The sequence below is a fragment of the Vidua chalybeata genome, chromosome 1, assembly GCF_026979565.1.
Source record: "Vidua chalybeata isolate OUT-0048 chromosome 1, bVidCha1 merged haplotype, whole genome shotgun sequence".
NCBI lineage: Eukaryota > Metazoa > Chordata > Aves > Passeriformes > Viduidae > Vidua > Vidua chalybeata.
Window position 1 is genome coordinate 34,896,114 of NC_071530.1, and position 12,754 is coordinate 34,908,867.

A 12,754-nucleotide genomic window follows, 5' to 3' on the forward strand; every position below is an offset into this window, starting at 1 on the left:
TTTTGGTGTCTGTCACTGACTACATGGCAAGCTGCCAAACAAAAATCAATTACTAATTACCATTGTGACATTGCTGGAAACTTTCCCGCTCAAAAATTTAGAACAGTTTTACCGCATGTTGCAGTTTCAGATTGGCACTAGGTTGCCCATACTACCACAGCCAAGCACATGCACACGTTTATTTTCAGAGACCACCCTGAACCACCTCTATGCAAAACTTCAAGCAAGCAATGAATCCCAACATCAATCTAATCAATATCCAAGAATCAATGCCATCAGAGTGTTTTTCCACACTCTTGAACACATACATTTGACTAACAATGGTTTTCTTTATTTTTTTCCGGTCAGTTCCATTATGAGTTGTTTTTTTAAGGTAGAACACAGGCATCTTTAGCTTGTCTCACCATCTGGAATCTCCAACACATGTCCCATCTTAAGGACTTAATGAGCGTACAAGGCAGTGTGCCTAGAAGCACCCATGCTTAGTGTCTGGAGAGCAGTTTCTAATCTGTTGGACAAAGGGATTAATATGATTCTGCATCTTAAAACACAAATATCTACAAAATTGTTCACATTTCACTTGGCTAACTGATCAACCAGTGCCCAGCATCCTCTGTGCATACTGAGCATGGAGGTAAGGATCCTGTCCCCTCCACACCTCATTAGTGCCACCTTGTGCTGTGCCTGCTTCATCTCCTGTCAGACTTGCTGTGGCCATCACTGCTGCACCTGGGGTTGAGTAGCCCAGCTGAGGTCAGACCATTTCAGATTCACCATTTGAGGAAGTAAAAAGGCAGCAGACTTTTGTTGTATTGTGTTTTTATATCTCTGTAACAGTTCTGTAATGGTTTGCCCCTTGAGTAGGCATGGGGGCAGACTTCCCTCTGCAAAACTGACTGCTGAGACAATAGAAAAATCATGTTTACTTTTAATGGATACCCATAATCCAGTACACAGGAGAAAAAATGGGTCTGACTGGTTTAAACTAAATCCTTCCTTTTGCTTCAAAGCATTCAGCAAGGGCATGATGACTTATCTCACATGAGGCACTAGCAGCAAGTAGTAAGAGTCCTTTGGAAGATGCTCCAGGAGGTTGTGTGTGAGCCCATGTAACTTCCCGGCTAGGTCATTTCATCTCATGTAGAAGACAGTTCTGTACCATTGGGGTCAGGTGAGACACCAGTGTCTGACTGCAGTGGATCCTGCCTGCAGCCAGGTGTTCAGCAGAAAACTTGTTCCCCTCCAGCTATTGGAGAAAGCCTTTGGTGAAGCAGCAAGTCCCCTCCTGCAGCCACCCACTCCCAATTCCCATCTGCCATTCAACTATCCCCATGTTCTGGGTGCCACTCTGTACACCCTCACAGCAGCTGGGGGGAGACAACTTGCCTTCCATAAAGCAGAAGTGTCTTAGCCACGATCAGTGAAACATTACATCAAAGTTATGTTAATGGTTTGTAAGGTGGTAGCTTTCCAGAGTGCCATGGAACAATTGAAATCTCTTCTTTATACTAATCTTTGTGAAACTCTGCTGTCAGGTTTAAGTATTTGGAACCCACTGGGGAAGTGAGCAAAGGAATTGTTCTCTGACACCACCATGCTGGAGACAAGGCAGCATGCTCTATGTCTGACTCCAAAGCACACACATCCTGAGAGGGCATGGGAACACGGACAGGGAACAGTCAAAGGGTTTCCTCAAAAGAGACACCAACTCAGGGCTCCTCCACCCAGACACCAATTGCTGAGACAATTATTTCTCTCCTGCTGTCAAATACTATTGGAATTGGACAAAGGATGTAGAAGTTACTGAGGAAGGAGAAGAGTCTGTGGGGGAGAGGGGAAAGAAAGAGAAAAAAAGTGCATAGTGAGGAAAACGTTTTTTTACATGAAGTTACAAAGTACAAAGAAGACAGAGCTTTGTTCTGAACTCTCTGCTTTGCAAGCTGAGGTAAGTTTAAGCTGCAAAGCACAAAGGTGGGTGAATTGGAACCACATTCATTTTATTTCTAAAGAAGAGGTAAGACTACACTTTCCCCCACATATAACTTTCTCAAACCTCACACAACATTTGAGTCTTATTGACAGAGACAGTGCTACAGGGGCACTCAGCCTAAGACTCTGGGAAGGAATGTATCAGGTTTGGGGTCTCTTCTGAAACAAGGTTTTTGACAGACCTGGATTGTGTATTACTGGGAAATTCAGTACACGGGAGGGAGAAGGGATTGCAGGTGTGGTTAAACTCTGAGCTTAGTGAGACCTTGGAGAGATGCTGAAAATACCTGGAGTAATAAATAGCTGGACTGAATCACAGAATCACAGAATCATAGAATAGTTTGAGTTGGATAGGACCTTTAAAGGCTATCTAGTCCAACTGCTCTGCAACCTCCCTGCAGGAGCCTGTCTGACTATCTTCTTATCTCTCTTATTGACAAGTACAGAATGAAGTTCTGCAGAAAAGAGAGGAAAAATATTGCAGTGCCAATAAACCCCCTACCCATAACCAGGGACCAAAAGCACAAAAACTCTTTGAGTAGGGAGGTAGTTCACAAACACTTAGGCAAGAAGAATGCCATCCAGCTGGACCTTCAAAGCAGAATTACATTGTTATCCCTACAGCTATCTAAACGGAATGAAGAGACTATAGGGCTAATAGAGATAAGGGTGAGAGCATCAATACGCTTTATGTTCTTTAGCTGTAGAGATTAATTCCTTGATTAAAGAAAACAGTTAAGATTCAGAAATCTGAACCTTGGGGAAGTAAGATTATTGCTGAGTGCTCTAGGGCCTGTAAATTCAGGACATCAGTGGATCTTATATGGGGCCATACTTTACATTATCTTTCTCCAAAGGCATGGTGTTCTGAATATAATTATGCTGATGCTACAGGTAGTGCCAGGACTGGGAATTCAAAGCCTGAAGGACATGGATTATTGCAAGATGTTTTAAGGACTGCAGTTAGGAAGAAAGCTTGTGTCAGAGGGGTCAAGTGCTTTGTAGGCTACAGTAGAAATGAACAGCTAAGTAGAGAAACTGTCAGGGTTCAGTTTGCAGCAGATTTGGGAATGGCACAAATCAAGGTTGCCACTGGAAGCTGCTTTCATTGCAGAGCCTGACAAGGTGCAGTCAAAATATTCTCTCTTTTCTTGAAAGTATGAGCCATTTGCTACCACTAAAAGGACTGTTATAATGAGGAGCAGAGTTAGATCTTGAAGAGCGTAAATTGCTGTCAGCCATATTTGAAGATACCTTAATTTCTGTTCTACTGTAGGGCAGAAATGATGATCAATGTACATAAAAATCCATATTAATTACCACATGCTGCTGCCTAAGAACTTCAGGAGACTGGGCTCCATAGGTATCATAACATCCATAGGGAACACTTAGGGTTAAGTTAGTAATCCAAATAATGAAGAACCAGACTTGTCACTGCAAGTTGCACAGCCCTCAGTATTCGGAATAGGAATGATGTTATAGGGATGATGTCAATAAGGAGCTGTTGTTCATGGTGGGGTTGTGGTTGTTTCAGACGTGAGTGTCACAGTTACAATTAAAGCAGGAATTAGGGACAGACCTTGGAAATCTAAAGCCTTAATGACTGAGTGGTTCCCAAAGTTGTGAAAACTGCATCATGTTGGTATCACTAATGATCAGCTCTGTCTTTCCATACAGTGCATGGATTCTCTGGTTAAGAATATGGATATTGGATGAACAGACTTTTTTGCAAGGCCTTCAGAACTAGGAAGGGTACTGGTGTCAATAGTCACCATATATATCCATATTTTTCTGATTTCCTGAAGGAATAGGACCTTGGTTTTATCTTCAGATACTGTAAGGGTGAAAGAGAAGACACATTTTAAGAGTTTGGGATTCAAAGAATCAGACTGCTGCTGGACATAAAAATGTAAGAATAGGGCTGGTATCAGAGGCTGGCTGGGAACTGAAAATTTGAGGAGCTGTGTTTACAGTCTGTTTTGATGAAGTTTTGGGCCTTGTAGTGTTTTAGGTAAAGTTTCAGAACCTGTTGAGTTCTGAGATAGATTTATTCCTGCAGCTGAACTTCCCATCAAATGAGAATGAGCACTAGCACTAAGCTAACACCTTGCTACAGGACTAGTTCCCTTCACAGAGCTACCTTCACAGGGCCCATAAAAATAAGGATGTTGTCTGCCCTAGTGTTGGAGGTAAGATCAGAAAACTTAAAACTACATCTGTGTCAGCCAATAAAATGGAGTCAAGGCAATCATGCCCTATTCATGTTATATTGTACTTAAATGAGGTCCTCTCGGTGTCACCTGTGGCCTTTAAGACTCATTTTTTTTCTAGAGGCACTGACTCAAAAATTGTGCAAGGGCTGTGTTTCAGCCCACCCAACTGCTGCTTTCATACCCAGAGGCTATGGTGCAATGAGGTGCAATATGGTGCAACCTCATATATGGTTATATGAGGAGTGGTCAGGAACTGAAGTGTTGGAGGGTGCAAAGCCTGTTGCAATAAAGTTAGGGAGGGTGACAAACTTGTATAGTTTCATCCATTCTGCTTAAGGGGAATAATCCTTTGCTCCCATTGCCTTGAAACCATGCCTGACCAGTGGACATACAGACAGAGGCCCAAATTTTAAATTATGCCAGGGAGTCACCACTAATAGGCTAAATATACCAGGTGCAGGGTTAAAACACATACCCTGGTAATATATATTAATATATATATGGGGGGGGGGGTTTGTTTGTTTGTTTGTTTGGGTTTTTTTGGGTTTTGTTTTTGCTTTTTTTTTTTTTTTTGGCAGGACAGACATAGACTGCTAATGAATGTTTGCAGTTCCACAGTCTTGAGCAGCAGCCTGGTGTCAACAGGAAAAATGTTCTTGCCCATCATAAAATGGTTGGAGTCCTCCCTGTAGTTATTATGGTAAAGCTAAGATTTGAGATGCTGCTAGCACATGGAAATCTAAATCTACAAAAAATTTAGTTACTGCTGGCTTCTTCTGAATTGGTAGCTTGACACAGATGGGAGACAGTTGTTTGTGTGATCTTTTCCTTTGCACAGAGGTCCATTGGTTTAAATTAATGTAACATTTAGGCTCTGAGACTTAAGAGTTCTAATAACTGGTTTTAATGCTGAATTTTAAAGGGCCAACTTGTGCCAGCAGGTATCAGTGTTGCATTTTTTTTTCTATGAGCCAATTGCTGAGTTGTATATCAGGGCAGCATTAAGAGTTTAATTGAAGCTTGAAGATACAAACATTGAATATTGCTGGGAATACGGACCTTAGCAGAGCTCTGCTCTCTTTAGGTGCCAGTGCCATGCTCTTTTCGGTTGGCGTGAACACGTCCTTGGCCTTGATATTGGCATTTGAGAAACCCAAGTTTCAAACATGCAGTATATTTGCTGGATGATCTGGGGTTTCAGGGTAAATGAGAGTTCTGATAGCGATATTCACTAGTGCATGTTATGCTTCTGAGGGTCTCCTTGGTATAATTGTAACTGCACTTAATATCAGAGCTTTGGAAACCAAAAGGTTCCATGGTGTTGGGAAGGCTGATGTCTGCAGTGGACAGTGCCTCTTTTGTCCTGCCAGTAGAGATGGGTCCCCTCAACACAATGAGATAAGGGTGTGGTTTGGCAATCCAAGCTTTCCAGAGCCCAGTTTCAACACAAGCACAGTAGAGTCTGCAAAGTTTGGAAAAAGGACAGTGGGAACTGCAAGAAGCACTATTTTTTTTTTTTCTCATTCACTGCAGTAACAGTGAGGGGTTGTAAATAAGATTAGTTTGAGGACTGACATTAAAATCAGTCTTTGAGAACCTAAGTCTTGAAAGTCCCAGTTATTTCTGAATTTTGGAGAGCCTGCAGAATTATGAAGAAACTTACATCAATATGGTCCAACTGTACACAAAAGGAGCATGTTATAATGCAAAAAAAGGCCCTACCATTTTATTTTGCAGTCTACTGGGGCATCTGCTAGAATCCTGTACATCCACCCTAGCTGGGACTACAAAACCCCACTGCTTTTTTATCCCAGCCTCCTGCAAAGACAGGACAGAATTTAACTGCAGCAGTCTTCTTAAATGAATGTGCTATCCAACTTCCATGCATTTAAATAGGCAATATGTTATTTACTTTTCTGTTTAAATAAACACTGTAAATATATGTATACTGAAAGAATGCAACAAGTACTGTTGCAGCAAGAAAGGGAGAGAGCATACATTTTCACTGTCAGAGTTGTTTTGGTATAAACACTAACCTTAGTGACAATCTTGTGGAACAGCATGTTGTGACTTTCAAAAGCAGAGCAGGTTCTGCTGTCCTCCTGCACCAACACAGACTCATGCAGGCAACATCCTCCCACTCCCACATCTCTTACAAAGCTTCCCAACCTGCCTCTTTCTTTTCAGTAGACTCTGCTGTCAGTACACTGGAAAACTGTCAGTACACTTTGCTGTCAGTCAAAAAGGAAAAATCTCTCATTCTAGGACTCATTGAAATGGGTTTAACTGAAAATAGAAACCCACTGATTTGATGTAAGTTTGGCATTTTGTGAGCTAAGAGGTCAGCTGTATGGTAATCACAATAAAATAAATACTAAATGTTTTGTATAAGCCTATTCGCAGAGTGAAAGCTACAGAAGACAACCAGCAATGTTTTTGTGAAAAGAGCATTTAAAAATAAAAACTATCTTTATTTCTACAAAAATTCCCTTTTTCCTAGGCACTTTCCTGGGCCACAAGATGGGGAGAGATGCTGTTGTTCTCTTTCTCTACAGATACGAGCAGCAAAGCAGTAGGTCAGTCACAAGGAGAAACTTGACCCTGTGGTCTGCTACTGTCCTTGGCCCAAGAGAGCCTGATGCCCTGGTGCTTTGTGTCTTGGAAAATGTTAGTTGCTTACTTGTTAGGAGAGAATGTAAAGGCCATATTTTATCACTGGAAGTTTGTGTTTTATTCCATATAATTTTTTTGCTGTTGATTTTAATTAATATGATAGACAATTTGGAGTGTACACTTTCAAGTGTATGCTTCCCTATCCAAAAGCCTTTGCCCTTGAAGAGGGCAATCTACAGAGTAATGTAAGTGCATGCCCCAGGCTCCTCTCCCTCAGTAACCCACATTCACCAATTTCCATACCTCTTATCTTTATGGGCTATTTGGGAAAGCTGCAAGTAGCAGAAGTTGATCTACAAAAGAAGATGAGGCTGAAATATGCTGCTTTCACACACTCTTCTGCACCATCATAGGCATCCTTGAGTGGCTCACTGCTGATGGGAAGGGCGTTAGGAATCAAACACATATTACATGGCATAGCTCTCCAAAGAACAAATAATCACTTCTAACACATGGTGTGGCACAAGCAAAGCTTTTTTCTCCTTTCTGGGTGGATGAAAAAAAGACAAAGTCGTTTGTATGGTTATATATCCATCACCACATTGAAAGTCAAAGTCCCAATACAAAGTCAACTTGAATACAAGTACCAGACTACATCGTGTGACCTACAGCACCACTCGTCTTTAAAGGGCAGTTAACTACAATTCCATTTTCTTCAAGGCTCTAAAATACCCACCCACGCACATCCATCACGTGCACAAACAAAAAGCAGTGATATTTTGTTTCAGCCACGCACGCCGGCAACACCGCGTCCATCTCGGCAGCCCCGGATTTCACGGCGCTGCCTCACCTGCGCTGAAGCTCCCTGCTCTTCCTCCTCTTCCTCTGCCCCTTCCCCCTGTCTCTCCACCGCCCGGTCTCCCTGGAGGGGACACCGACCCTCCTCCGCGCAGCCCCGCGGACTCGGGGCCGGCCCCTCCCGCCCCACCCCTCGGGAGCTGGGCAGGTGAGCGGGAGCCGCCCGGCCCCGGGGCTGGCCAGGCCGCCGCTCCGCCCACGGGGGCGAGCCGCGGGGCCGGCCGGCACCTGCCGCCGCTCCGCTCCGCTCCGCGCCGCCCCGCACAGCCGCCCGGCCCCCTCCCCGCCGGTCGCTGCCCTCCTTCCCGCCGCGCCGGGGGACCTCAGGGCCGTGCGGCGGCGGCCGCGCTTCCCCGGGCAGGAGTGCGCTCCCGCAGCGCCGGGCGGGCGCCGCAGGTCAGTGTCGCTTCCCGTACCTGTTGCGCAGGGAGCCGGCGGGGCGGGGAGAGGAGGGAAGGAGGAAGGGGGGAGCGAAAGGAGCCCCATCGCAGGAGCCCCAGGACGCGCCGGGCTCCCGGCCTCGTCCCGCGGGGAGGCAGCAGCCCCAAGGTACCGCATCTCGGGTCTACTTCTGGGTGTGGGGGGTGGTAAGTGCAGGGAGCGGGACCCGCGGCCCGGCTCCGGGGCGTCATTTACCTGAGGCTGTTCGAGCCGCGCACGGAGGCGGATGGCGCTTCCGAGCCGCTCGACGGGGCGCGGAACGCTCCCCCGTGCCCGCCCGGCCGCCGGCGCAGGACCCGTCCCTCCCCGCGGGCCCCTCCCGGGCGCCGGGCACACCTCCCCGGCAGCGCTGCCCGTCCCTCGGTGCTAGGGAAGAGGAGTCCCGGCGCCGACAGAGTGGGGAGGCGGCGTGCCCGGCTGCCAACCCGTCTTCGCCCTCTTCCCCCCAGCAGGAGCCCGAGATGGCGGACAGCGCCGCTGCCACTGCCGCTCCTCGGGCCGGCGTGAAGGGCTCGGCCGGGCCCTGGTGGAAATCGCTGACCAGCAAGAAGAAGCACAAGGAAGCGGCGGTAGCCCCGCCGCACCCCGTCGCCAGCGAGACCCCTGCCGACACCTCCAGCCCCGACGGCCGGGAGGAGCAGCCCCTTCCCTTCGGCAGCGGCGACGCCGCGGGAACCGGGGTCGGCAACCGGCGGAGCCTCCGAGTGTCCCATTCCGGCCGCTTCAAGGAGCGGCGGAAGGTGCGCACCTCGCTGCTGGCCGACAGCCCCGAGGTCTTCGACGGCGGCGGAGCCCCAGGCCATGCCGCCCAAGGGGCCGAGTAGCCCAGGAGGACCTTGCCGAGGAGTTGCCAGTGGATGGGTGACCGGAGAACTGGCGGGACAGGCAGCCGGAGTCGGTGACTGCCCCACAGCTGGGCTTGGACCCATGGGTGACGTGTAGGCAGTGGTCTCCCAGACCCTGACCGGACACTGTGGGAAGCCCGGCACCGCTGCCAGGCGAGGGAATCGCTGGGTTGCATAAACACCGCCAACACCAAACCCCTGGCTGACGGGACGATACGATTGTCTTTTAAAAAAAAACCACAAATAAACACCCTACTCCATGTACTGTGGTGAGCAGACTCAAAGGTGCTATCCCAAGGCCGATGGTGGGGTCTCTGAAGCTTTCCACAGCCCTCGCCAGGAGCCAATGTGCTGACTCTGGGGCCTGTGACCCAGTTCCTTCTGGCTCTCAAGCTGAGGAGACGCTTTGCTGCTTTCATCTCACAAGCTGTCTTATCAAAGGAGGGGGGGAGCAAAGTGCTCTTATCTAATTTCAGGGCCGAGGACCTCCAGTGGTGCCGAAAGCGTGCCAGTCCTGCCGTTAGCCACAAACACATCTTCCATCCCCCACGGGATGGAGAGGTATTGTGAAGGGCAGGTTCTTGCCTTCACCCATGTCCCACATCACATTGCATTTACAAATGGAAAAGGCAGGACCATGCTGGTATTCTCCCCCTTCTTACTGTGTAGTACTAAGCAGGTGTTCCAGAGACTGGTCCCTCATAGTTCTGTTACAGAGGGAGGCCCATGTTGTCTAGCAATTCACACGGGAGACATGATTTTTGCATAATTGGTGACAACTGGGATAATGAAGCTCCAATGACAAAATTGTGTGATAAGATGTAGATATTCTTTTGGGAGATGAGACCAGCCCTGGAAAGCACAAGCAGAGTTACAGTTCTAATGTGGAAATAGGCTTGGGCACCACTGGAAGTTTTTACCACTGGGGCTGGAAGTGTGTCTGAGGTTTTTGAAGCAAGGTTAAGTGTCCCAGGATTTCTTCTGATGGTGAGATAATGTGCTTTCACTCGAGTAGTTATCCACTCCCTCTAAGAGCTCTTGGATTTTTTTTTTTTTTTTGACAAATAAATATAAGCCAGATTTGTACTGGTGTTGTGCCTTACAGAGCAAAATCAGCTAAAAATACTTGGAAATTACACATTTCTTGATAGTAGGTGATGTAGCAACCACTGACTTATTTATTTTAAATTCATTTTCAATATGCTTTATATTGTTAAAATGGTTTTAGACTTTTTCTGAATACAAGATACTACATAGTGGCAGGCACTGAAAATTATTTCCTTACAGTCAAGTATTATGCAGTTATGATTTTCTTTGGTTGTAACTAATCATTTGAGGTCAATTAAAAATAAAAAGTGACTGAAAAGGAAATAAGAACTGAGTTCCAGTTGAAAATATGGCTTAAACCAGCCACTGACAATCACTGAAATGTTGCACTAGATGCTGGGCAAGTGCCCCATGGTTCAATGTGCACAATAATATGTAATGAACCTTGAAAGCTCCTGTGCAATAAACTCAGACAGTGTAGCTGCTGAGGTGCTCACTGGTCATTCTCTCCTTCAGACTCTGGAGCCCAAGGACAAAGGGACTGTAGCATCAAATCTATTTCCATGAAAGCTTTTTTTTTTTTTCCTTTCCACCACCCAATGTGTAGAAACATGCTTTTTATATTTCCTGTAGTAAAACTACAAGGTACTGGATTTGGACTGCCTTTTATATTGCTGACTCCATGCTAACCAAGAAAAGATCTGGGGTAGAGTGAGGGAAGATCTTTAAACTTTCTCCTCAGAGGTGCTTTTCTTATGGGAGGCCTCTTCAGTCAAGGGACATCTGAAATCCTTCTCTTGAGAAGAAGCAATCGGGGTAAGAGAGAAGGGGGAAAGTTTAAAAGCTGGAAACAGAGAGGTGGATGATGAAGAACTGTATTCCAGCTACTCTTCACCCCGGATTGGAGTGGGGGGGAAGGAGACAGAAAGGGGTGGCTTTGCTGCCAGTGTTGTCATACTACCTTTGGAGGGCAAATTCTTCATGTTTATTACAGGCAGAAGTAGTCTGCTGTGTTTATGTATTCTAAGGTCCAAAGAAATGTTTCTATATGTGTGTGTGCCCAAAATGGAAGAACGAGTAAGCAGAAATTGCACTGATGCATTTCTCAACTCCTGAATCTAGTTTGGTGTGAGTTCTGTGAGGGTCAGATCCTCAGAACTAGCCAGAGGCTGGAGAATGAATGCAGGCTAGTGTTTTATATATCTCCTGTGGATGCTTTTCTGCATTTTTAATCCGTAAACTGTTGTGAAAATACGGTTTCCTCCTCTCTTATGTACCTCAAAGCTGCCTTGTTCTACAGTGAACCTCTGTTTGGTTTTTGGAAAGGTCTCAGGTTTGTTGGTTGCAAGTCTTTACCTAGGCACAAGAAATATCCAATTTGGGTTTTATTTGAGAAGTCTGATGTGCTGTTCCAATGGCTGCTGCTAACGTTCAATATCAATACTGGCTAATATATGACTAAATATTAGCCATGTCTTAATCCTTGCTTATGATACTTTCATCTTGGAAATGTGGTCAGAATACAAAGTCAATAAAAGCACGTAAAATACCTCACAGCGCTCCTCCATCTTTTTCCTGACCTTGAGCTGTGGGAAGGAGACGTAATTCTATCTTCCTACTCAGACAAATCCTTGCTTCAATGAATATGATAGCAGCCACTGAAAAACTAGATCCATGAGAAAAAGGGCTAGCTGCCTCATCTCACTTTCCCTGCCCTCTGTGCACAGCAGTACCTGCAGCTTAGTGCTCGCCCATGCAGCAGGGCCAGGAGGAGGGAAAAGGCCTCTTGGCCATAACCTGTTGCACAGAAATAATCCTCTTGTTTCTCAGCCAGAGCATCAAATAAAGCTTAAGTAATCTATACACATGTAAATTAATTAAGCTGGTACAGAAAAAAACCCTGGCACTTTATGGAGCACCTGAATTACTGTTTTTAACCCTTGAAATGGAAATAATTTCTTATGTATTGGACAATACTTACTCTGTTATAACCATAGTGCATTTCTGGCCACTGGATTATTAAAATGCAGTTTGCACTCTTAGTATCGGTACTTTTCTTATCTTCTTTATAAAGATCATGGATCAGAAAGTAAGTTGAGGAAATTGGGTGACTGAGAAATTACTTGTTGTACACTTCTAAAAGTAAACAGTGAGATAGTGACAAAATAAATAGAAATAAGCAGATGAGGTGGACCTCAGCTATGTCAGTTATAGTGCAATCTTCGTAATATTATCCCAGATACTAAGGATTGCTGGTTTGGGGCAAAAGATAAATATTTAGCAAATAGAATGAACTTTTCAAATAAACTTGCAAAGTATATGCTTGCTTATTCCTACTCTTGCCAAAACTAAAAATAAATCTCTGAGTGGTTGCCTGGTGAATCATTCCCTGCTATTGTAGGTTCTCAGTCTGGACCTCAACAAAGATTATAGGGAGCACCTGCAGAAAATGATCCTAAATTGGAAACACTGGAATAAATACCTTGAAAGCCTCAAGACTTCTAACCTCAGATGTTACCTCAGGGAGGTTAACTCCACTATTTGGAGGGTTGGTTTTGTTTTGCTTCTTTTTTTTTTTTTGGCGGGGGGAAGGGAAGGTGTTGTAGGTTTTTTCGTTTGGTTTGGTTTTGATTTTTTGGTTTGTTTTTTTGGGGTTTTTTGGGGGGTTTTTATTGTGATGGTGGTATGTTTTTTTTGCTTTGTTGTTCTTTTAGTTCTCTCTTCACTGTAATGGCACCAGTGATAATT

The 12,754-nt window shown here is 45.5% G+C and overlaps 1 protein-coding gene across 3 annotated transcripts; it reads left to right on the plus strand.

Moving 5' to 3' along the window:
* The first annotated feature begins 7,993 nt into the window (after positions 1–7,993).
* Positions 7,994–12,183, plus strand: PRR15 (proline rich 15). Of its 3 annotated transcripts, none has more exons than XM_053948614.1 (2): positions 7,994–8,069; positions 8,567–12,183. In XM_053948614.1, exon 2 carries the CDS (start codon positions 8,576–8,578, stop codon positions 8,936–8,938), a length of 363 nt encoding a protein of 120 aa, XP_053804589.1. In that variant the 5' UTR covers positions 7,994–8,069; positions 8,567–8,575; the 3' UTR covers positions 8,939–12,183. The 3 variants fall into 3 exon arrangements, with proteins under 3 accessions (XP_053804589.1, XP_053804597.1, XP_053804607.1); XM_053948622.1 differs by having other exon boundaries at positions 7,995–8,069; positions 8,564–12,183; XM_053948632.1 differs by lacking the exon at positions 7,994–8,069 and adding an exon at positions 8,144–8,222 and having other exon boundaries at positions 8,564–12,183.
* The last annotated feature ends 571 nt before the right edge of the window (positions 12,184–12,754 follow it).